The following is a 26285-nucleotide window of genomic DNA, read 5'->3' as shown; positions in this document are numbered from 1 at the left end:
TAGAGTTTAACATTGTGCTACCTTAAATGTAAATCTCAGCTACTTCTCATGTATTACTCAATCCACAAGGTATACATATATATATATCATCAGATATAAGCCAGCAGCTATAGATCACAGTGGGGTTACTGTCTTGGAATCCATAAGGACAGAAGTCACTCTTCCGTCTCCATAAACTCTGTAAGACCTAACATGTGGTAGGCGAAAGTTTCCACCAAATCACTTTAAATAGACTGGGTGTACAGAAAGATCACCTCTTTTCCTTCCTTCTCCAGGGACCTGTCCCCTCTGTCTCCACCAAGCTTCTTCTATGTAGAAGGAATTTCAGCCACATTTTCTTCCAGGCTTATTTCCCACATCTTCTCTGACTCTTAGGGTAGAGTCACATCTCAAACAATGATTGGAGCACTGTAATGTCCAGTGCAAGGATCACTTCCCAAACCCTTCCACTGTCTTCCCAAAGGAGGAATAGGGAACAGACTCTGTGGCCCACGCTTATCTCTTAACAGCTCACCGCAGTGAAGGAGCAGGTCCTCATGGAAGTCGTACAGCTCCTCTCGGATCTCCTCTGGGCAGGGGCAGTTCTCTCCCAGTTGAAAGTTGAGAAGCATGTTGATCTTTGAGGGCAAAAGAAGAATGGCTTCTTGGTTCTCAATGGCAGTCAAGGGAATGCAATTTGTGTCTTAGACCTACGCCTAACATTCTTTGCAAAATTTTATTTAACTAGCTTTTTAGAGAAAAGTGGCCTATATTTAAAAATAGCTTTCACATTTTTTATTTTTTCAAGTTATTAATTATGCAAAATGTGGAGAATATCAAAGAAGAAAATTTGCTATGATCCCATCAGCCAAAGATAACCACTGTTAGTATTGTAGTTAGTATCTTCCATACCTTCTGTTTATCCACATACATTAGGAACACACTCTAGTTATATTTTTTTTTAAACCTGCATTTTTCTATTTGTTTTACCTTGACCATTTTCTTGACCTGATTTTTAATTGGTGTGTTACATTTTATTCTAAGGATAATGATTTATATATTATCAATTCTGTCATATATTAATTATTTACATTTTGTGTCCTTATAGCTAAGTTTTTTCTGAACTTCCTTTCCTATAATTTTTGATCATATAGCTGATCATTTTCTTGAGATAAAGAAAATGAGCAAAATGACTACAGCAACAGGTTTCTACATTTTAGTGAAAGTTAAACTGCTATTTATTTCTCACCCAGCTTCCTAGATGTCAGAATTCTTTCTACAAAGGCCAACGACCCTACGTTGGTGACCACCTGGAGGGACTTCAGAAGTTAAGTAGAGGCAATCTTGTCCCTTTTGTTTTTTCAACTATAATCCAACACCCTTTTGCTTTTTCAGCTGTGATAATCCCTCTGTTAAAATCTTCAATCTCTTATTAAACTATGAGTTCTACTTAATATTACTAGGAAGAATCTTGTTCAAAGCTTCTACTGCAATCATTTTTCAGAAGTGGGTAGAGGTTTTGTAGTAAAATAATATCTCTAAAATAGGTTGGCAAGTCATTTTTGTGATTTTCTCAGGTTGTTAAATGATGATAATTAAATCGATAACATATAAGTTGTTTTTTAGGTAAATGTAAGATACTAAAATCTGGGGGCCAGGGTTTGGCTCAGTGGCACAAGCGCCTGCCTGGCAAGCATGGGGTCATAAGTTTGGTCTCCAATACAAAAAAAAAAAAATTGATTTCACAGTCACAGAGCTAATTTCTTTGCTGATAGGTCTTTCCTTTGGTGAAATACTCCAAAAGCAGCAGCCTCCCTGCCTGCAGGGTATCAAAGTGAAGGACAGAGAGATGAACTGAGCAGAACTTTCTGCTATAGCTACCATCTTTTAATGAAGCCCTTTGGAAGTGAAGCTAGCTGACTACGGATGGGAAAATATATGGGGAAAGAGGAGACAGGGGGCAGAGGGCAAGGAAGAGGTACTAAAAATGAATCAGATATGGTATGCATATGAACCAATTCCCCCAAATGAATGTGATTATGTATAGCAAATATATACTACTAATAAAATGTTTTCTTAAAAATTTACACTGAAAAACTCAAATTTTCAGACATACTATTTCATAAGTGATTCTGCATTGTTGACCTTTGAAACTGGTCTAAATTTTCCATGTCTTTCAAAATGTGAAATGCTTTCTTACACTGAGAACTGTATGGATTGGCTCCCTCTAGAAGCAAATCCTCTGGGAGGGGTGGCAGATGGGGCAGCTGAGTGTCCTTTCTTTCATTTTATTCTTAGACCAGCAGTATCAGCATTACCAGAAAACTTGCTAAAAATGCAAATTCCCGATCTTCACTTTAGACTGTTAAATTAGGGACTTTGTTTTATTAATTAAGCTCTTCAAGTGATTAGACTCAAGAATCAACAGTCTAATACACTAGGGAAGAGCTTGAGTCATGGACTGCCATAACTTCCATAGTGGTGTGTCAGAGGATGGATAGATACCTAAGAGAGGAGGTGACAGGGACCTGAAGAGGGTAGAGAACAGGTCTGGAAGCAGAATGGGGTCCTGTGGGGAGCTAGCCCCTGAGTACAGGGTTGGATGTGTAACCCTGGCACTGGCTGGGATAAAGAGATGCCAGAAAAATGTGTGGACTCCACTCACTGGCCTCTGACCAAAGGTCACCCAGCAAGCCATGAAGCAGATGCCAATACTTTGAACATTATATTTATAGTAGTGCAGGTAGTACATACAGGGAGCTTATACTATGGCAGGCATCATTGTAAGTAATCTAAATAAATTATCTCATGAGTCCTCACAAGAGCCCTGGGAGGGAGATTTAGACATAACCTATATATTGAACTGAAAAAACAGGACACAGAGAAGTCATGTGTTCAAGACCACAAGGCAAGGGAAGACTGGGGTCTGAGGTCAATACTGGGATGCAATCGCCCTGTTATTCCCCTTCTCATGATTCCTAAACCTATGAAAGAGCCAGCATTTGCCTCGTAACATGAGAAACATCCATGCCTGTTGCCAGCCTAAAAGCAGATTGTTGCATCTGTAAAATCTTCAAGAATAATTCTCGGGAGTGACTGGGGAAATGGCATAGCAATCTGTTCCAATAAATTTAAAGGATCTTTTCATTTTGCATCCAGGAGAGGGTAATGAGCTTTGCCTTCTCTTTAGCAAGGCCAGTATCATTCAAGTGCATCTTTTAAAAGCCCCATATATGGTTCATTTTTAAGCCAGTATAAATACATATGTTCTATAAAATAGGTTAGGAAAGTAATTGGATAAAAAAAATCTTGTTTCAGAGACAAAACTAACTTCTTTATTGAAATATCTACCTTTTCGTTTGACACTTCAAGAGCAGAGGCCAGCCAGCCTGCAGGGCATAAGAGCACTGCTGAGAAGTAGGATGCATGGAAGTTATTCTTCTTAAAGATGTGTCTCCCTCATCTGGAAGTTTCTCACCAGAATTTTGACTATTCTCAAAGAACCCTTCTCACCTGGGTAAGGCTAGCTATAGGTGGAGTGATGCAAAGAATTAATACAACACACTGAAAAGCATACTTCATTGGTTGAGTCCCACTCTCCAGATTACATGGGCCGGCATGGCTTTGTTAGAGAGCCATGGCTAATGGGTGAGTGGACTGGACACACTGCATGAGGAGGACTATGTACCAACTCTTACATCAGGGCCTCCTGACCATATTTTGTGGGTCTTTCATAGGGAGGTGGTGACTTCTGGGAGGGATGGCAGAAATTCTTCGGAGTGTGGAGTCTTTCTGAGGTGATAGGTGGGCTGGTTTTTAAGCTCACTCAAGAAGGTGTAGGTATGACAAGGGAAGGGGAGGAGAAAGCCTTGTCCTATGTGTGGCTTAGCAAGGGTTCTTCTCCTAACCAAGATAACTGGTACATACTTCTCTGTTCTCATCTCCACAGGCAAGGGCTGTCTCCTTGTGCCATGATGGGTCTTACAGTCTTCTCAGCTCTTGCTGCTGCCCTAGACACCACGAAGATAACATGGGCCTGCTCTGTGGGTTTTAAGTACTTCCATGAAAACAGGAAGGCAGAATGGGAAGGGGCTCTCACCTGCTCCTGTGGGGGTGAGCGGAACTCCCTGGTCTTCCGGGCAGTGAGGGCTGCAGACATGTTCAGAGCCTGCATGAGCTCATTGTAGCGGAACTTCTGATTTGCCTGCAGCTTGGAGACATAAATGTCACCAAATGCCACGATGGCCTCCACTCGGTGCTGCAGCTCACAGTCACACAGATAGCTGAGGAGCTCACACATCTGCAAAAACGTATGTATGTATACATGCTACTTAGTATCACTTTATGCATACTGGTGAACCTTCCAGTGACCCCATTTTAAAGATTATGATACCAACACTTACACAACTGAAAAAATTTGTCTGCTGTCACATGGTAAGTAACCACAAAGCTATCACTTGAATCCGAGTCAGCCTGAACTCAGATACCAGCTATTCACCATTAGGCCAGGGGAATAAGACAGAAAGGGCTCCCCAGAGCAAAGTCTATCTGTTTGCAGAGAGAAAGAACAGTGTTTCCAAGAAACATTTTCAATGAGCTGAGGACAGCTGCCTGCCTTTCTGATGCCGTCCAGTCCTGGAGGATGGAAAACTGGGACGTCTCCTGTCCTCTTGGCTTTCACAGTTGTCACTGATCTGCACTCTTTGTGATTAGTTCTTTGGTAGTATCACTAATACTATTATTATTATTAACACTGCAAAAAGAACTTTAAAACTTTTAAAGTTGCTATTTTAAAAGATACTAAAACTGGGTGTCAGATAACTATGAGAAGTTGTGGGGAATAAAACACCTCGGGGAGTTTTCCATTCAGGCTGTTTTCCAATTATGTGCTTCACTTAATGACAGGAATACACCCTTAGAAGTCCATCAGAGTGAGCTTCCTGGGAGCATAACAGTGTTTTCACATAAACTAACGTGGTCCACCACCATCTAGGGTCCACTGTTCCCCGAAATGTCATTATGGAGCATGTGCCTGTGCCTCAAAATGGAACTTACTTTAAAAACTCCTGATCACAGATACTGTTTTCCAGTCGTCATGGATGCAAAAAGAACTTCATTTGCCAATCAAGGGACTTATGCTAAATGAAAGTCTTGGCCCTACATCAGAGTAGTAGGGTATTTATATGTTTCAATAAAGTACCTAGGGCACGTATGTATAAAAATTTTTATTTCTCTACTGTATTCAATGTTTCAATTAACTGACCACCCACAAATCTTATCTCATTAGGTAAGAGAGCTTTACTGTAGATTACTTCCCCAAATTTTATGATAAAATTTATTTCATATTCTACTGCATGAAATATATTTTAATATTTTATATCATCCACATTTTACAAATAATAAAGCTAAGGGTCTAGCTGGTTGTTAATCTGGCCGGTTCACAGAGCCAGTAAGCAGCCAGGGGGGCAGAGTCTGAATCCCAGGATTCCTATGAATGGTTGACCGAGGTACTGGGATAGATCTTCTATTCATCTTTCTCTTTTCCCTGTGCCCATTTTAAAAACTGTCCTTGGCCTATCACTGAGATTAGCTGATTTCTGGGAAAACTGTGTTTTCAGTAGTATTGAACATTCCTGCATCGTGCTGAGGATGCCTCCAAAAGTATGGCTGTCCTCTGTAGCTCGAGTGGCAGTTACACCAATGCTGGGCTAACAGGGCTGTGTCAGTGTGGCTGCGTGAAGGTGGCACCTGATGAGAGCAGATGGGAGTACATTTGCCATACAAGGCAGTGCCTTGGATTCCTCCACAGTCAAAGGCGTCTCCTTCTTTCTAGACACATGGCTTATAAGTAGGCCTTGGAGCACTAAAGGTTAAGAAATAGGGACAGACCTATCACTGGAGAGCATTTCAGAAGCATATGTCTTATTGCAAAGGGTTGCTCTCTTTGGCTAGGGGAACATTCCATGTCAGAAACGAGCATCAGCCATGAGCGCTCCTCCTGTGCTCTTTCAGCTGCAGTCAGGAGCCGTGCCCATAGCCCCTCTTGGCTACTCGGTGTGCCCTTCTTGCTTCTGGCCCTTTCCCAGGGAATGAGCTTTCCTGCTAGGAGTTACCTGCAGCTTGACAGACTCAGGTAGTCGGGTCTGCAGCAAGCCTTTGACCGGAGCCTCCTTGCTGGCTTTTTCCCCAGCCTCCACTGCCTTTTCCTCCACTTGGGTCACTTCCTCCTTCTCTGCTCCCTCTTCTGTCTCCCCTCCATGCTCCCCAAACACAGAGGGATCAATCAGGAGCAGGATCTGGCGAACGTCATCATCATCAAAAACGCCTATGACCAGCAGGGTTCCAATGAGCTTCAGTACAGGCACGAACTGGAACTCGATGGATCCCCCAACAGGGTCTCGGATGTGGGCCCCACTACAGTGCACTGCTTCAGTCAGCATGCTCAGTGCCTTCGTCTTGAGAATCTCCAAGGGGATCTCAGGGCTCTGTTTCTGGTGCTCCTCACTGGTCACGACGAAGCACGGGGTAGAGAACCTGAAGCCTGGCTTCAGACACGTTCTCAGACCCACTCCAGGCAGCCCATGCCTTTTGGACTCATCTGGGTATAAGCAGATATTCCTGGTGGTGCTGTTGATGGGGATGATGTACTCATTCTTCATCATCAGCTTCCTCTCCTTAGCATTGGCTAAGTGGATGCTGATGAGCAGGTCAAAGAAACCAGACCGCAGGAGGCCTGGGAGATACTTGTTGTCAATGGCATAGAAGAGCTGAGAGAGATCCACGTGGCTGCACAGAGCATAGGCAACGCGACTGTTTCCCAGGGCACACACGGCGCTGTACAGCCTCAGTGTGTGATAGTGGAATCGCATCAGGTCTTCCTGCTCACAGAGCTCCAGGATGTCCACACATCTGAGGATGCACAAGCAGTGAATCACAAAATAGGAGGAGAAGGCACCAGAATCCAGCCTAGCCTTGTTTTCTGCATCCCCAGGATTTCAACCTGCCTAGCAAAACCAGAAGGGGTAAAAAGATGCGGGAATCTCTGCCACACTCTCTTTAATGGGTCATCACTCTCGCCTCTGCTCCACTTTCTAGCTCCTGATAATCTACCACATCTAACTACAGGGCTGTCAAAAGCTTAGAAACTTAAAATTTACTGGCTTACTAAATCCGAAAGCTCTTTCAATTACAAAAATTCCAAAGCTCCCCAAAAGAAAAACATTTAGAGCAGGTGACTTGGTCTTATGTGTAAGTCAAGTGAATCCTCCATTTTCCTGATGCTCATAAGACATAGCCGAGGCTTCTGTCAGTCTACCACCAATATCATCTGTGTCATCCTGACTGTCACTGGGGAAAAAACCTACCACACTTTTTTCCTCCAGAAGTGGTTTGATGATTCTATTTCCAAACACAGTATTTCTCATCAGGTTTTAAAAGCTTTTACAAAAAGTATTATTCTACTACTTTTACTCTTGTTTTTGTTTTTGGTAACATTTACTTTTACATATGACCAGCATGGATAAATATGTAGAATTAGATTTTATATAAAACTTGTCCATTATGCATACAGCACTAGCATACAACTGCATATGCAGCAATGGTTATAATCTGAGGTCTCTTTTGTATATGATCATTTTGTCCTTGAACCCTTTTTTACTTCTTTCTCTCTGGCCTTCCAGCCAGTGGACAAAAAAAAAAAAAAAAAAAGCATATGTAATGCTTAGAGATGGCCAAATCCAAACTTCAATTACAGAGTGCAAGCTTTTCCATGAACTTCAACACAAAGTGTACAAAATGTGCTAACTTTACTAATAACTGTGTTATACACTGGCAATCTCCAATACTTAGGGGCTAAGTATTGTAAAATTTGGACTTCTTTGCTCATTATATATACCATGTATACACAAGAGCAAAACCCACAATACGTGCAGAAAAATGATGTCTGAAAATGTTCAACATATGAACACCACTTAATTCAGAGAAGCTAGAAAATCCTGCTTCCTTCTTCCTTCCAGACTGAGAGGTTTATTTGCCTGTGTGTGGCTTGCTTGTTAGTGTGGGTGCCAGGCTCAGGCTTTGAGGTCTGCATAGACTCTTCCCCTTAGTCCTCATTCTGGACCTGGTGACCTGCCCTTCCCTGCACTTGCTTGCCCTACTGCCCTTGGTCTGAGGGGAGATTTAAGTGGCAGCTGTGGGGTGGCACACACTGGCTCTTTCCACATCATTCTACTCTTTAGTAAAGAACTCAAGGAATAAGCATATCCACAATAATAAAATTTAGTTAATCTTCATTATGTCCAGAAACTGTACCAGATTTTCTCTATACAATCTCATTTTATCTTCTCCCAGCAACACCTCGGGAGGGCCTTTCTTACAGTGTGGCAGAGGACAGGTTTGGAGGAGAGAGGTTTGGAGGGCAGTTTACCCACCGGCATGCAGTCACAAAGTGTTGGTGCTGGGATTGAACCCAGGCTATCATATAAGATCCCTCTTAACTAAGGGACACCAGGAGCCTGATTCCTGGTTCTGTTAGTTAAGCCAGGCATGTCTCACTGTTTCTCTCTTTATCACCTATAATGTATATTTCAGGGTCACTAAGTTTTCAATGAAGTGTTTCTTGATCTCAAGCCCTAGGAGCTACAATGAAGGCCTCACAGCAGGCGCATCATGGAGTATCCCCTGAAGTTTCTAAGTAACAGAAATGAGAAAGGGGAAGAATGGACACTGAAATGCTGGGGAAATCAACAATCATCTTGGGACTGAGCAGGGTCCAATGAGATGCGCCCAGCTCTCTTCTGGGCTTGCCCGGCTCCACCTCCCTGCCTCCCTCACCTTCCCCTTCCTCTGCGGGTCTGGGCAGTACCTGTTCTCCTCTGGGATGTGCAGCGCCATCATTTGCAGGGGCTCCAGGCACTGGACTGCCCAGCCGTGGCGCTCGCTTACCCGCTCTATCTCCACCTTCAGGAAGCTGTTGGGCATGCGGCTCCAGAGCACCGGCTGGATGGTTTGGACGTCCAGCCGAGGAGGACACTGGGGGACTGGGTTTTTCTCCTCACTCTTAAATATGGCCGCAGACAAAGGCATTGCATTCTGGGACAAGGTGAAAAAGCATTTGAGAAGAAAACAGATGTGCAAATACATACAGTCCAGGTGGTGGGATCATGCACCTGGCCCATGATTATCAATATGATTATCATAAACTAAAGGGAGACATATTAATGGCCTTGCTAGCATTAGGGCCTTGCACAATGGGTTTTATGAGGATTGGTTTTTTCCAGCACCTATCAGAGGTTGGGGGAGGAGAAAAGGAGAACACATGATTTGTTATCTGAATTTCACAGGAACCTGTACAGACTGGGGGAAAAGACAGAGAGACGGTGAGAAGTGAGAGATTTCCCTGTCTTCTGAGACCCGAAATTCACCCCTCAATGGTCAGTGCTACCTTTTCTTGTTAGATGAGGGGACAGGTAGGTACCTTTAGCTTCCCAAGTTCAAACTGAAACAGAGAAGTGCTTGTAGGCTGCAAGAAGACAGCTGGAAACACTTTGGTGTTGGGTTCCACCTGGGAAGCAAAACAAATTGAGACATTTTCCCAGAGCAATAAAATCACAGTTTGTTAAGCTGTGGGGTATTTTAGTCAATACTCTCATTTTACTCTGAGCCACAAGAGGACAGCTAGCTGGCTGCTCAGAAATGTGGTCTTTCAATGTGCTCCCAACTTTAAACACTCTCTATTTGGACTAAACAATCAAATATCCTTCCGCTTCCTTTCTCAGTAGCTACAACCTGCAGCAGCGGGACAGTCCAAGGTTAAGAGCTACTCACTTGTCACCAGAGGCAAGGCCTGTTGCTGACTGCTCAACAGCGTGATGTGCTCAGTATTCCCAGCAGAGACACCTGGCAACTGGAAACACCATCACTTACCAGGCCTGCCCAGAGGAGATGATGACTCGGCCAGGGACACTCAAGGGCAGGGTTCTTAACCTCGGTACTCCTGACATTTTGGGCCAGGTGACTTTTTATTGAGAGACCTGACCCATCATCACCCTCTCCTTAATACCTGTTTGTAGCACTTCTCTACCCTCCCACAGTCGTGACAACCAATATGGTCTCCTGACACTGCCACTTGCCCAGTTGGGGAAGAAGCATTCCCAGTTGAGGACTGCTGCTCCACATCACAACCCAGGAGCTGTTTCACTGTAATAACGTGGAACGCTTTCTGCAGAGCGCATCCATCCCTCAACCCTCTGAGTTCCTTGGTGCTTTTCTTCACTCTTTTCTCCTTTCAGTTTTAGCTTTTATGTTAAAGGGCTTGATAGTCACTCATTTTCTTTTAGCTTCATCTAAGATGATGCACGTGGGTTTACTGATGGCATCAGGGCTGCTATCATTTGCTCACTTGTTGCTGTAGGAGAAAACTCACAGCAGATCAATTCTATGTGTTTCTAATATCAGGGAGGACCATGAAGATATGAATTCTACTCTCATATTGAGATTTTATTTCTACACCTGAAGCCTTTTGCTTTTAAGCAAATAAAGACACTGAGAAATTCCCGCTGTTCTCCTTGCCTACAAATGGCAGATGTGTTGAACAAATGTTAACAGGACTTAATTGTACAATCTCCAGTAGAATCTGTTTGTTTCTAGCACATAAATGTGGTAAAAGTGTGAGGATAATCACTTCCAAGATTAAGTTATGTTGTATAACAGTGCACATCAGCAAAGCGGGGAGAGCTCCAGCTGGCTGTAGAGATATAAGCTGGCCGTAGAAAGCAGGCCCACAAGAGGGTCACATACAAAAGAATTCCAAAGGGACTCAAAATGGACTCCAGCTGTGGCCAGCATGAAAATGGGATCCCAGTTCTACAAATGCAGGCACCTGGATTCTGCAAACAGCCACATGGAAGAGGACTCTGAACATTGCAGCCTGGCTGACAGCTGGACTGTATCCTTGCATGACCCAAGCAGAGGACTAAGCTAAATTGTAAAAGGCCACGGAAACTATAAGTCAATAAGTGCATGTTATTTTAAGCCACTAAGTCTGTGATCATTTTTAATGTGGCAATGGAAAGTGCATCCACTGGGTATGAAAGCAGTGAGTATTTGGTACAGGCTCCATCTAAATAATGATCTTCTTCAATATATTTAGAAATAAGATTGATGAAATCAAATGTTGTTGCTGTGACATTACAAGATTTTACATAGTTTCATGCTATCATTTGTTCATGACAAAATAGGTTAGAGTCATTAAACTGAGGTTTAATGACTTCGGCTTGGAAGTATCATTTTTGTTACAGGATGATAGACTAACACTTCAGGTGCTCTTGCTTGGTTTATAACTCATATTTCAGTACTTCTAGGTGGAATGAAGAGATAGATGCCTATAAAGCCAAAGTATAAAGGTGAATTTCTAAAACTCTGTGTCTGCAATAAGCCTAGTGAAGGACACTGACCAAATGGTTTAGTATCAATTATGTATCTGCTTTTGGCAGGCCCTGAGTTTACAGTAGTCAAGGATCTAAATAGGAAACTGTCATATGATGCTCTTCTGGGTTGTCTCTGGGCTGGCCTCTAGATTTTTCAAATACCCAAAGTGTAATATTCAGAATAACTTTGTACCCTCAAGTCATTATAACCTTCAGAGCTCTGGTGGCTGACAAGACTTCATCTGGACCAGAAGGTAACCCATGAATCTGTGCTAATGAGGCAAGAGAAATGAACTCACTAGAAGGCTTTTTATGCTGACCTGAATCACACCAACTTAGCAGCTATCGGCTAAATGAATAGAATCTTCTCAGGCTCTTTAGCATTGGTTCCTGAAAACTTCCTAAACTTCTCAGCCAAATCCCTGAAGGACGTTTGAAAGCATGTAGGATGTCCTGGATAAACTTATTTCTAACATACAAAGCACACATCTACCACAAGGAACAGTGCAATTTCTCTTCAGTAACAAAAATAAGAAAATATGAATGTAGACTCAGGAGGGTGAACATGAGGATAAAACCAATACAATATTGCTGGTATAGGACACACAATTCTAGAAGTTTCTCAGGATCACTGGGGTTTCTTGTGCGTGATGTTATGTTACTTGGCCAAAGAGGTACTGCTGATGTGAATAAAGCTATTAAATAGTGAATTTAAGGCGGAAAATGGCCTGGCTTGTAAGGACACAGGACCTCAGAACATGAGAGACACAGGCAATAGCTGGGTACTGCCAACACCTCCAACAAGCTCAGAAATAGATTCTTCCCAGAGCCCACAAGGAAGAGGAGCCTGGAACAGCCTACCAGACACCTTGATTTTGGCCTTATGAGAACCTGAGGGCTCAGGCAAGACTGCAGAACTGTGAAATAATAAGCACAGGTTGTTTTAAGCTGCTAATTTTATGGCAACTTATCAGACAGCAATAAAAAAGTGCATACAAGTGGTTTCCCAGCCAAGTCAGTTTGTCCAACAACAGATCCTAGCAAGCGCTCACTAGGGGCCAGGTGCTGCTTGAGACACAGTGAACAGCTTCTACCTGCGGGACTGCACCTACTGGGGTAGGGGTGTCCATTCTGATGGAAGGAGCAGCGAGCCTGGACTCAGAGCTGCCACCACACTTCATATAGTCTTGTCCTTTCATAGTTAAGTCTCCTTTTATCACCAGCTGATCTGTTTTGTCCTTGTGTTAACAGACATTCTGTATCTAATCATGCATGAAGGTCAGGGTACAGGACCTGGGCAGATTCAAAAGCTACACTGTCGTGTAAATATGAATCTTCCGGCTGATTCTGTCCTCTGTCAGGGGTGGGAGCTGGCACGGCAATCACTGGGGAGTATTTCTTGAACATACATTCTAGTTCTCATTTCTCCACTGATTGCATTAGGTGGGACAGAAAAAGCTTTCCAAATTGCATAGCACTATTTAATGGGGAGGTCTAGAAACACTGTTTGAGAGAATTCTCATTATTTTGTGACTTTTCCTTTCTGAATTGAAAGCCAGTGTGTAAATATTGCTAGCCAGCTCCTCTTGAGATAATTGAAAAATCAAAATGACTACAGCTGCAGAATAACAAAGATCTGACTGCCGGGGACAGACATATGGCAGAACATGGTACTATCTTGCTGGCTGTGGAAGGGGCTGGCCGGGTGTGGCTTTCCTGAGGCTCTGAATGGAGCCTGATCCTCTGCTACTCCTCATAGCACTGCTTTGAGCAGGCAGCAAAACCGGAGCCACTGGGCAGAGTGAGCAGTATTTATGTGCATGTAGTAAAGAAGGTCAGTCGAGGAGAAGTGCTGACACTCAGCTCAGCGAGGACAACTGTCCAGCCTAATGTCACCCAGGAACCACTGTGATAAGATGGAATGAAGCTGTCCCAATGTCACTTCTCAACATCCTTGGTTGTTCCTTGAGGCAGATGAGCCATTGCTGCTTGTAAATGCCATCTTTTTATTGTTGTTTTTAATTCATTAATATTTGTGGACCTCTGAAATCTAACTCGCTTTAAAAGTGATTAGAAACTCTCAGTTTTCTGCAGCTGAGGGAGGACCCTTGAGTTCAACTCATTTCAAAAGTTAATGGGAGAAAGCTAATGGATTCTGAAGGATGATGGCAATGTATATAAGACACTTTCTCAGAGGATTTGGAGCTGGGAGAGGTAGAACTATGCAAACCACTAGAATCCCTGCTTCCTCAAAGCTTGGCTTCACAAATGCCTCTTTCTGGAAATGGCTGGTTGGCCCCAGCTTGCCAAGAGTCGATTCAATTGTTTCCCACAGGATTTCAGGTACAGAGAGAGTTGTGCAATGTAGGAGACACTGCCGAGATAAGGTAGCTGCCTTTGTGCCAGTGTGCTGCCCTTGACCCCCAGCAAGAGTTTGGTCTATCCTTTCTCAGTCAATGAACCTTTCAGGTTTGGGATGCTGCTCTGACTGTTCTCTATCTGATCCAATCTCTCCAACCACAGACCAGATAGCTGGGAGCTAAGAAGCTTTTTAGTCCAGAGGCTATGGTCTAGGGCTGACTGAGAAAACAGGGCTTTCATCCATTGTGTAATAACCATGGTGACCCTGGAAGACTGCTGACTTCACTTTCTTAAATACCGCATGTCACTGTCCTGCTCAGAAGCCTTCGGTAGCTCCCTACTTTCTATCTAAACTTACTTTTTTTTTTTTTGTCTTTTTCTTTTTTATAGGTACTGGGGATCGAACTCACGACTGCCTGCTTGCAAGGCAGGTACTTATGCCTCTGAGCTAAATCCCCAGCCCCCTAAACTTACTTTTCCAAATGAATTTCTCACCACTAATCATAAAAGCTTCAAGTCACTCTGTCCAGTGATCCTCAGACACACCGTATTGTTCCCTACCTCTGTGATGCTTCTTGTGACATTTTTTCAATCAAGGCCATGCCTCTCTCTATTCCACAGTCAAGATTTCTCCTTAATGAATGTTCTCAATGGGTTCCTGAATGTTCTCAATGGGTGAAATCTTTTTCCCTTGTGTGATACTTTCTGTCCACACTACATGTGACTTTTTGTTCTGTCCTTGGAATGGTGAAAATGTTTAACATATAAATTTAATTTCACAACCTAGAATTTTCCATGATATATTCTGTAGAACTCTAGGTTCATAGAATATTTACTATTATTTTAACAAAATCTTTTTCTTGGTGAAATAACTTTAGGAATGCTTGTTTAAACAGATTTCTTTCTGAAGTATGTCTCTAAGTTTCTATTGTGCTGACATTCACAGCAAAACTTCAAGAGAAGGATTTTCCCAGGCGTATTTGGCCATCAAGAATGAAGAAATCAGGATTTCAGGATTAATCACATGTAAACTTATATTTGTATACCTGAGGGGCTTCCTGAGTATTTCCTTGGAGTTCACAGTTCATGAAACAGGGAAACACATTATTTGCATAAATACATTTTCAGAAGAATCAGATAAGGCAGTATTCCTAAACTTTCTGCCACAGGCATTGGTTTTGTGGAAGACAATTTTTCCCATGAACAGGGATGGTAGTGGTACTTTTGGGATGATTAAAATCCATTACATTTTCTGTGCACTTTATTTTTATTAGTATTACATTGTATACTTTATTTCTATTATTATTACATGAGATTTTCATAAGGAGTGCATACCTAGATCCCTCATACATACAGTTCACAGTAGGGTACCACTCCTATGAGAATCTAAGGGTGCTGTTGATCTGACAGCAGGTGGAGCTCAGGCAGTGATGTGAGCAATGGGGAGCAGCTGTGAATACATACAAAGCTTTGCATTTTCCCACAGCTCACCTCCTGCTATGCAGACTGGTTCCTAACAGGTTGTAAACCATCACCTCTGAAAGTATCCAAAGGAAATATGAGTAACCTTTTTGCAAAGGGAATACATAGCAACTTAATAGTTTCTATAGGCTTCAATTTCTTAAAGTGAAAAGTATTTCTGTTTACCTCTTAAATTTTACCTTTTGTATAGTATAGGTAACATAAAGATGGCAGAGAAATGCTTAAAAAATAAATTTTGAGGGCTCATCAACGAAGAAAAGCCTTTTATTCCTCTAGAAAGATAGTCAGCATAACTGGTCAACCAACAAAGTCAGTTTGCTTTTATTTATTTGTTATCCTTAGTCCCTCATGTACCACATGACTTTATCAACTAAGAACATTGTGGTAGATATGAGGGATACTGACAAGAGCAAGGAACACAGGCATAAGTGGCAGGCCTTAGACACCATTGTCTCTACCCCAGCAGCTGTCCCTACCTGGTAGCAGGTTCCAAGTTCTTTCCCATTAGCTGAGAAGGACAACATGCCCATTGCCAGATCCACAAGGCAGCCGATCTCCAGGTCCACGTTGCTTCGACTTGATCTTTGAGAACTAGCCACAATGTCTCCACCCCACACCATGTAGCAGTTGCTGCGTTTCACACTAGGGGCCAGAAAGGTACGGAAGAGAAGGCACAGAATCTGTACTGGGTGGTTTGTATTCAAGCCTCGAGAATGAAATGCCCACCAAACTTCTCTATGAACCTTTCTGACCAGCCCCAGTTAATTTTTCTTAAATCAATTTGTTTGGGTTCATCTTAATTTACTTGGGCATAAGCTACTCTGTTTAGGATGTGGCTATAAAGCAGGCTTTCTCCTACAAAAAAAATGTTCAGATAACTTTCCTCACTCACCTTTGTGAAACAGATGAGAAAGGTAGTAGTGGGAAATTAAGGTACAGAGAGGGGGACTGTTTACCTTGGGCAAAGTTATAAAGGGATTAGGTATAAGAAGCAGACACACAAATCTGATGTCAGCATCTCGGTCTTGTATTTAGGGCAAAGCTACACAACATATGAGAAATGGTTTATATTTCTTAGGATGGCAGGCCTGGGACCAGGGATGCTGTCTCTTATGCCCTCCCACTACCCACACCTGTCTTACCTTGACTTTACAGTTCTTTGGAAGTCAGCTTCCTCCATTCCTGTATAAGTAACAACTTAGGTACCTTTATTTCCAACCATCTACCAATTCCTAGAATACTGAACTCCATTATAGACCTTTACACTTAAAAGCAAACTATAATATCCAAAAAGCCTTTACGTCTCCAATGTCTGATTCCTTAGCTGTTGGTTTCATGCCTTTGGTGAGCTTTAGAGAAGAGGCTCAGTGGCCAAGGTAGTCCTCAGCTCTCAGAGTGGGCTGTGATAAGAGACAGCCAACTCTATTTCCTAAGCCCATCCTTGGGTTGAACATCAGAGGGACCCTGCCCCTTGATGAAACACGATGTGACTTCCCTCAGATTGAAGGAGAGAGATGTCATGGGGGGTTCCCGCTGAGGTCCTTAGCTGTGGGCAGAGTTTGTAGCTCCATGTGACGAACAGATCCAGGTTCTTTACTTCTCTGGACGGGGTCTAATTGTTTGGATTAGGATTTGTCAAGGGTTCATCCAGCTCTAGAAGTCTATCACTTTCCCATGAGCATAGAATCCCTTTTGCAAATAAACGTTTGTACACGTCTCCTTTCCTCTGGGGCACTGATGTGGTTTTTTTCAGTACTCAGGCAGAGGCAAGTGCAAACTGCCTCTTCCAAAGAGTTACAGCCATCATTAGATTTCCATAAAGGCAAGCAACAGCCATATTACTACTACTTCTCAGTGTTTAAATTACTAAATAGATCAATGATGCACATAGAATTCAATTAATAATACATTGTGGCTATAGGGATGTGAAGTGGCAGGCTTTGGGTGTATTTTTAAAAGCCCAAATTAAAAATGCGCTGAAATATCAGAAAATCGATCCTGTGTTTATTGCTTATTATGTAGGACAAAGAACTAGGAATTACTGAGCACACTACTATACATTGGGTCTTGCTCTAGGTGTCAGTATGTTAGATATTTAGACAGTAACTGTGGTCAGTGAGGCTCAGATACAGCAAGCATTTGTCTTGTGTGGCAGAGCCAGAAAATAGAAGCAATAACCTGAAAGGTGATAAATATTTCTGGCTTTTTTCCTTGCTCAGAAACAAAACTTGAATTGGCTGATTGTTTTCACAGACTTTCCAGCTCACACTGTACTTTATCACACTTGTTTTGATTTTCATAACATGATGAACGTCAGTAATGGCAGTGGTAATAATGGTACTTAGTGTTTGAAGTGAGGCACTGTCTTTAGAATTTTTTGCATGAATCACTCATTTACCCCTCACAACATTTTACGGGATCAGAAATATTATTCTCATTTTCTAGACGAGGCAATAAAGAGCCAAGGAGATTAAATGATCTGAGGCCACACTTCTGGTAAGAATTGGGACAGAGTTATAAATCTAGCGAGGACATCTGTTGTTTTCAGGGCCTGTGTCCTTAACCACTTGCCAGCACAGGTCCTGCAGAATGGTGACTATTGCTTTGCCTCTGGCCATGAGCCTCTGATGAATCAGTACTAATTAAAGAACAAAGGTACAAAATACTCCTGACCTTGTAGGGTGAAAGGCCAGCTTGAGAAGCAATTATTACATCTTCACATGCAGCTGTACAGGAAAGGATGCTCTTGTACCCCATGTAAGTGGGAGATGTATATTTTTGCATACAGTGCCTTGGGCCACATCTGGCTAAGATGGCTCAGGAGCCACATCTGGCTAAGCAGTAACAGTGGAGTTCTGGGAGGATACAAAGTTTGCCTAAAGCATGTCTTCCCTATGTGCTACATTTTCCTTATTTTTTTATGCTTTTAGCAATTAAAAACTCTTGGGATGAGATGATCTGAGTGTGTCAGTGGCTGTCTGATGTGGTGCATCTTTTTATTTCTTCTGAACTGACTGTTCTCAAAAATACAGTTTTGCTGTTTTGTTCTGATGAGAAACCTGAGGCTAGCCTGAAAACCATGGGAAAAAACTGAAAGAAATCTCAGATCCAGTTGTCCATTCCCATCTTCCATCCCTGCACCATGATTTATAAGTGTGATGAAATTATCCTTAATTTTCACTAACATTCCTCATAGTAAGACACCCCTCCAACTCCCCAGCCCTTGTTTTAGGGTACTCAAAAATTGTGAGACCAAATTTCAGCCTTTCCTTCTAAGTGAGGTTGAGAGGCTTTCTTCTTTGTTTGGAGGGGAATGGGAAGACTGTGAGGGATAAGGAGGAGATAGCAAGGAGCCTGATGGCTGATCCTGCCTCCTGGGCACCCCCTCTTACCTTTCATGGACCCGACCTCTCTCGTCCCCGAGGGTGACAGTCACTGTACAGTTTTTATTCAGGTCAAACTTTTTACTGTACAAGTGATAGTCTGGAGTCACCCATCCAACCCAGACGCAGGAGGGGTCCTGTCCTGCGAAGATGCGGATGGCATAGTAGCATTGCTGTGGAGAGACCACAGAGCACAGATGAGAGTGAGTGGCTCCCGGCGGGGAGGGGACTCGAGAGGCAGAGAACATGCAGCAGCCTGACAGCCCCATCTTAAGAAGAAGCATGCGCTATTGAAGAGGTGAGGTGTACTCTTAGCCTGCAGGGATGGTGAGACAGAGACTCTGGCTTTCTAATTTTCCCCTTTCCTGCTTTGCTTTAAAACCCAGTACAGTAAACATTTTACCACCTTGTTGGCAGGAAGATGCTGGAGATGAGAGTAGGCGATGCTGTTGATGTAACTCATGGTGACCTCCAGAATGGTGCGCAAAGGGCCCTAACCACTCCCAGGTACCAGGCAGACCTGGGCTGGAAGCAGGGCAGGCAGTCCCTATCCTCAGAGGGACAAGAGTAGCTCCTGCTACTCTACACTTCCACAGACAGGGCCAGTTTTTGTTGTTGATGAAAAAAGAGGCTGCAAGCTGAGCTGGGTGGCACATGCTTTAACCCCAGGAGTCTGACAGGTTAAGGCAGGAGGATCACAAGTTTGAGCCAATCCTGGGTACTTCAGTGAGACCCTGTCTCAAAATTAAATGCCTGGGGCCAGAGCTCAGTGCAAGGCCCTGGTTTCAATCTCAGTATTGTCTATAAAAAAGATGTTGTGAGAGAAAAGTTCAGGGTGTAGCTAAACCCACTTGGCAAGGCTGTCTCACTCACCCACAGGCAGGTTGAGAGGGACAGTGGTTCTGGTGAGGAAGGCCACATGGCTTGCGAGGTGCATCACTATGTCACAGTAGTAGCTACTGTGGTGAGGCAGGGACTGCTTCATCATTTTCTTTATACCACTGAGTACATTTATTCTTAATGAAGTAAGTCCTATTTGGAGTCTGTCAAATTTTCTTGGCTGGCAGTAACAAAAGGTCAGCCAGACAAAATCTACGCTTGAGTTTTGGCACTGTAATTTCTCCTGTGAACTTGGACAAGTCATTTGTCTTCACTCTGCATAACATGGTGCACACTATCACCCATTTCACAGGCTACAGATTACTTTTCAAGTGCAATAAGTGGAGACTACATGGGAAGGTGAAGCAATGTACCCAACACAGAATCCAGCCATCGTGAGTGACCTGCTGCAGCAGGTCCTACTCCTAATGACGCTTCACCTGTGCACTCAGGACTACAGGCTGACTTCACAGAAGGGGAGCCATGCATCTCCCCCATACACATGCTTTTCCTTTCCTTCTTCTCTATTCTTTTCTCCCCAAATGGTAAACGAGAGTTAGAGAAAGGAAGAAATTAGGAAATATTGGTTTCTGACCAGCGTCTAGCTATGGGAAAGGGACCACAAGTAGCTTCGGCCTTCTGGGAGAGTTTCCTGTCTTTTCTGCTCATTTAAATGCCATCAGCATTATTTCTGGCACCCCAGGGGCACATGAGGGAGAAAACCAGGAAGCTCACACAGAAGAGCAAACACAAGGATTAATCTGAGACCTCCTTGAACTGATGCTTTGAGTCAGAAAGTCAGTGTTGGGTCCCTGGTAGCATACATATATGAAACACAGAGAGATGCCCAGTTAGGCCCAGGTAGAGCTTCTGCTTGGCACTGGATAAGTCTCTCTCTTCCTTGCACTTGAGAAATACCATAGGTGCATTCCAAAGCATCAAGATGAATATTAAAAGATAGAGTATCTGGCAATTAGAGAGGATTTTGCTATATGGGGCATATTCTAGGCACAGCAAAGAATCAGATGATCACAACCCTAATGAGCATATTTACTTACTGTTGTTGTAGGAGAGAGTATTTCTTGCATCTGTTTCCTGGAGGGAAGATAATCCATGTTTTACTTTATGCAGTTGTATAGAGAATTCTGTACTTCTTCTTTTAATTTAAGTTTATTGGTACAATTTAGGTATACATAATGACTACATTCATTATAGGGAATTTGTATGGGTACATAATGTATCTTGATTCCTCTTTGTTTTTCCCATTCCCGTCCCCTCTTCAAACTCCCTCCCCTCCCCATTCACAAAGCTTTTCTCATTTTTTTCTTTCCTTTCCTTCCTTCTTCCCTCCCTCTCATTTCCCTTTTCCTTTTGGAGAGTTTTTTTTTCTTCTTCACAATATTTATTGTACATTTACGTTCTTATTTACATTTTTAGTTTCTCATACTAGAGAGATAATGTGGTATTTATACATGTGTATCCAACTTATTTCACTTATGATTATGGCCTCAGGCTCCATCCAGTTAGATATAAATGTCTCAATTTTATCTTTCTTTATGGCTGAGTAGTATTTCATCATATAAAAACGACATCTTTTTTATTCATTCATTAGTTGATGGGCATTTGTGAAAATTAGTGTGGAAATTCCTCAAAAAACTAAGATTAGTGGTCCCATTTGATCCAGCTATTCCTCTTCTGGGTCTCTTCCCAGAAGAATTAAAAGAAAAAACACCACAGCCATATATGTGTACCCATGTTTATAATGGCACAGTTTGTAGTTGCTAAATCTTGGAGGCAACCCAAGAACCCCACACTTTTGACAAGCACTTGATATACCTTTAATGATCAAGGCAAATTTAGGCAACTGGTTGCTTTATGTGCACAAGTGATTGCAGTTGGCCTTGGGAATTGCCAGGTAGGGCTGTGACTTCTAACTTTGTCCCTTAGCACAGAGGGTAAGTTAGAGCTGGAGATGAGGATGGGGAAGCTGTAATAACATCAGTAGAGACATCTTTGCATGGTTTATTCTGTTCTCTCAAATAGCTGTGCTTGTTTAAAGTTTAGTAGATAGTGAAATACTATAAGAGACCTGAACAAGATAGCTCCAGATGGCAGACATAGATCAATGAATAAAAACAGACATCAAAGGAAAGATAACAAATAATGTATTACTTATTGGGAAGGAAGAAGTCACATTACTCAAGAATGGTGGAACTGCAGGAATGGACATTGTCCACAGGATGGAAAAAAGGCAGTTTGTGCCTCCAAAAATGTATGTCCCTTTCATTTCTAAAATAGGAGGTGGGAGCAAGCGGACTGGTACCCAGACAGCTCTAGAAGTGGATACACTTCTGCATGCGACTCTGGTTAGCTTTCCTGGTCCCTTTAATTGTGCAGGACACACAACTTTCTACGTACCTGTGTGCCCACAAGACACGTAATTCTTTACCTGACTAAAGCAGAGAGAACCCCACATGCTGAGTTTTTCTTGTGCCAAGGAGGAGTAAAAAGTGAGCAGAAGCCAATGTTAGAGCAAATGCGATGTGCAGCTGAGAGCCACAGGCCTCACCCTCACCTTTTCTGGAAAGCATCGCTGTCCAGACAGGGACTGTGGCTGAAGGAGGAGTAGCACTCAACAGGCATGCTCAGACGGCAGTAGATCATGTTGGCATTGCTGTTCTGGGTACCAAACGTCTTGTGGGTCACCTTGAGGCATGGAGGGCTGTCCATGGTGCCATCGATCCTTGCGACCTGGAAACACCATGAGTCCTCACCTTGACATACCAAAAGGCCTGCTGTGACCTTGGTCCTCCTCCTCTTGCTGACAAGAATAATACACAGCAGGGTGTTCTACACACTGTAAACACTGGTCTGATGAACACCAAACCATGGTTCTCATCATCACTGAGGCTCTATCTGATAAAAAGGAGCATACTTGTTGCTGGCTAGGGAAATTAAGGATTAAGACACAACCACAGGGTTCTCTGCAAGGTCAAGTGTGGAGAACAAAAGCCAGAGAGAGGGCAGTATGTGGGTGATGTGGCATGGTGTCTATAAAAACTTACCTTGTACGCCAAAGGGTACGTGGCTAAAAGGAAAACCTTTCCAGTGATTTCTCTTGTCACTGGGTATAAGAACAACTAAAGGAGAGGGCAGCAGAAATTCTGAAGCTCAAGTACAGACACCCACGCTTCTGCAGAGGGCATCCTCTGCTATGCAGTCCACTCATTCTGCCTGAGAGCTGAAGCTCTCACAGCCTGCCTCAAATCCTGCTGGCAACTCACAGTCCTGGGAACTGCGGCTGGCAGGGTGGGGAGGAAATGTGTGCTGGGGAGAGAGGCAGAAGTGAACTGAGACAATAGAAATAACTTTTAAAACATAAACTGAGCCTCTGCTCTCTAGGGAACAACTCTCACTCTGAGTTCACAGTGCGCTTCTGTAATTGAGTATGCTTTGTATATTTTTGTAAATGGAGGCATCTAGGTCTATCAGTTTGTCAAAGATGTTCCAAGACTTCCCAAAGCTTAAGAGCCACCATTCAAAGGTAACAGCTGGAGAAGAACCAGAGAAACAATGGCCTGTGTTATTTAACACTGTGAAGGGCAGCTCAGGGCAAGAGCCATTGCTTCCTGAATCCAGAAGGGGGTGAGTTAAGGGAACATGAGAGTTGGGTTAAAGCACGGCACAGAGTTGGGCACAGGAACACAGCAAGAAGCTGGTCTGCCTGCCTTTCCATCAGCATTTTCCTCCCCACACTCACCACAAGAAACCAGTGGTGGGCATGAGCAAAGCAGAGGTAAACAGATGTAAAATCAGAACCCAAATTATGTTCTTTATAATTTTCGGCTACTCCACCTCCCCTAAAAAAGTAGGAGTACCATAATCAACTATCATACCTGAATTTCAGTGTTGGAAATGGCACCACAGAAATTAAACAAGGCCTAAAGGGTACTAAGTTATGAGCATCTAGGAACACGTTATGTTCAGGACATACAACCTTCAGTACAGATATTGGGCTTTTCAAACAAAACAATGCTTAAAATATAGAGATACCGTGATTCTACAATAATATCAGTGTTAGGATGTCCGGAGAAAATCCAGGCTCTCAAAGGCTTGAGACCCAATCTGCAAGGTCTCTTGTAAGATTCCACCACGCTGTCCTCATTAAAGTGCCTGCAACTATGGCTTTGAGAGCCAGGGGCAGGTACTGGATGGCTGCAGGAAAGGCACGTAGGTGACAACCTGCCTGCCGACAGAAGGATCACAGGGAGCTCAGTGCCTGCCCTGCCATGGCACCCACAGTGTTTACCGTTACCTCTATGTGTGGATGATCCTCCGGCACATTGACGAATGTCGGCAGGCGCTTGCTGAACCACATGGCAACATCTCGGTTCATGTTGACGGCAAAAGGCTCAAAGCCCTCTTGGAGGCCACACATGGTATAAAACTTGAAGGTACTGGCATCTGTCCCAAGATTCATGCGGCCAATTTGAGACAGCCCCAGGCAGCAGATGGGCACAAACCCTGCAGAATAGGAGATGCCTGCTTCAGCCCACAGCTACCATCCTGGTGTTTCCTTAAGGGCTATTAGTCCCAGCAAGAAAGATGGGACTAAGTTTTTGTCTTTTTCCTGGCATATAAAACCAGCAAAAGGAAGCCATCTGAAGACTACCACTGTCCTTGGTAGATGAGAAAGAAAAGCAAGTTTTGTTCAAACTGATTTGGAGAAAACACTCATCCTTTTCAGATTATTCTTAGTATGCAAATAAATATCAACTAGAAGAGTTAAACCTGTAAGAGAAAAAAGTGGAATTCTTTCTTGATGCTTTATTTAAAAATTGATCTTAGGCCCTCTGAAATGTTAAATACTACCCAAATCAAAACAATATAACAAACTTAAGGCATGATTTAGCAGATTTTGCCACAAAAACATGTAACTATGTGAGATAATGGATATGTTAATTTTTATAGTATTTTTTTATGTCTCATGACATGATATCATATACCATAAATATATAGTAGAGTTTAGTTTTAAAAAAGATTTTTGCAAATTGCTTAAATTTTTCAGGTTTTAGCATCCTTGACAATGAGATAAGAGTTCCAAAGGTATTTCACATTCAGAGCCTGGAATGCTAGCACTATAATTCTGCTGGTTTATGTCCTCCCATCTTCCTGGCTCACTGTCTTCACCTTCACAGGGAAGCAAAATTTCAATCAAAGGCTAAAGAAAACTCCTGTCTCCTTTCCTAAAGCTGCTATCATCTCTCTTAGCTCATGTCAATACCCTGATCCCATTTAAAAATCACCACTCAGCACAGTCCAAAGCAGTTGAAATTGTTTGGCATTTTTGCTTGTGGGCTATTTATAAATCATAATTGTGGACCAACAAATCAGCAAAGCAGCGAAAGCACCAATTATCCTGGATTTGGGAGGACACAGGCGATAAATGGCTGGAGGACAGCTGGGCTGCACAAGGGAACAATTCTTAGGCCACTGGCAGAAGCAGAAGTTGGACGCCACAAAGGAAGCTAGCATCATTCTGGGACAGAGTGCTTCTGTCAGGGGGAATTTAAAGGTTACTCACAGGAATGATTCCATTCAACAGTGAGGACATTCATCCACAGACACCAAGGCCAAAACACACTCTTCCTAGTGGGAGTACTCCTGCACTATTATCTAAGCCATGAAGTTCCGCACGTAAATAATACGTATTTAGAGAGTAAATCTCTCCTGAGCTAGTTAGTTTTATAAATTGTGGACTTAGGACACATGTCTAATACCATTTCTAAATAAGAGAGAATCCTAATATAATGACAGTGACTTCTGTACAAAGAACTTCCTTCGGGAACAACTGGACTAGACCACTAGCTTTGCCCCTCCAGAGAGATGAACTGGTCCATTGATCAGGCCCATTCACACTGCATTCTAAAAGGTGATGCCTTTGGACTTTCTGTGCCAGCGCCTGTGATAGATTAGGCTGTCACCTGTCTATAAGCAGAGATTTTTATAAGTAATATGACTATTGTATAGAATAAAGATCTAATTAATGTTAGCAAAATTCCTTGGGTCCTCATTGGAACAAAGTGCCATATGACAAGATGTGAAAGAAGAAATTCTTTCATTCACAAGCAGCTTAGAGAAATGGTATAAGAAAGGAAACAAAAAGTGTTATGGGCTGTGTCTAGATGTCTTTCCCAAAGCCTCGTGTGGCCACAGGTGGGGCTTTTCAGAAGTGGATGGATCTAGAGTGTATAATGCTGGAATTAAGCATGTGATGCTGGTGTGTAATCAGAAAATTAGTTCCCTGATTGTTTTGGCATCGTTCTGGGAGTAGCTGATAGGGAAGCACTCCCTCGACAGAATGTAAGACAGAAAAAGTGCTGTCTTTTCACTGCTTGGTGCTTGGTGCTTGGCTGCTTTTCTACCTTAGCCTGCCATGAACTGCTTTTGCTCTGCAGTGCCCCTGTGTCAGGCCACCCTGCCTTGGAGCCAGCTACCTAAGAACTGAAACCTCTATAAACTGTGAGACAATTACAATCTTTCTTCCTTTAGCTTTGGGGATCAGGTATTTTGTCTCAGCAATGAGAAAAATAACTAAAAAAGAATAAAATTTCCCTTGTAAACTATCCCTACTTCTAAGACAGTATTTTGATCATTCTGCTAAGGAACACCATGATTCTAGTAGTTTTATCTTGGAGCTACCATCATGAAACTGTCCAGTCTTGCCATGAACAGACTGCAGATTGTCTTAAGAAAATATCTGTCCTTTTTGCTT

General features: G+C 42.9%; 1 protein-coding gene across 1 annotated transcript in view; it reads right to left on the bottom strand.

Moving 5' to 3' along the window:
- The window catches only part of Ryr3 (ryanodine receptor 3), a 556876-nt gene that overhangs the window by 176641 nt on the left and 353950 nt on the right, over nt 1-26285 (bottom strand). Inside the window, 10 exon segments of the mRNA XM_063250329.1 lie at nt 515-617; nt 4079-4279; nt 6093-6888; nt 8843-9069; nt 9455-9541; nt 15725-15890; nt 18641-18804; nt 20569-20605; nt 22086-22261; nt 23826-24034. Of these exon segments, the coding sequence (XP_063106399.1) occupies nt 515-617; nt 4079-4279; nt 6093-6888; nt 8843-9069; nt 9455-9541; nt 15725-15890; nt 18641-18804; nt 20569-20605; nt 22086-22261; nt 23826-24034 (2166 nt within the window).

This window comes from Cavia porcellus, unplaced genomic scaffold, assembly GCF_034190915.1.
Source record: "Cavia porcellus strain 051 isolate PalLab524CR breed Dunkin Hartley unplaced genomic scaffold, mCavPor4.1 scaffold_6, whole genome shotgun sequence".
Lineage (NCBI taxonomy): Eukaryota > Metazoa > Chordata > Mammalia > Rodentia > Caviidae > Cavia > Cavia porcellus.
The sequence above is the reverse complement of the archived record's forward strand: the minus strand, read 5'-3'. Positions and strand labels throughout refer to the sequence as shown.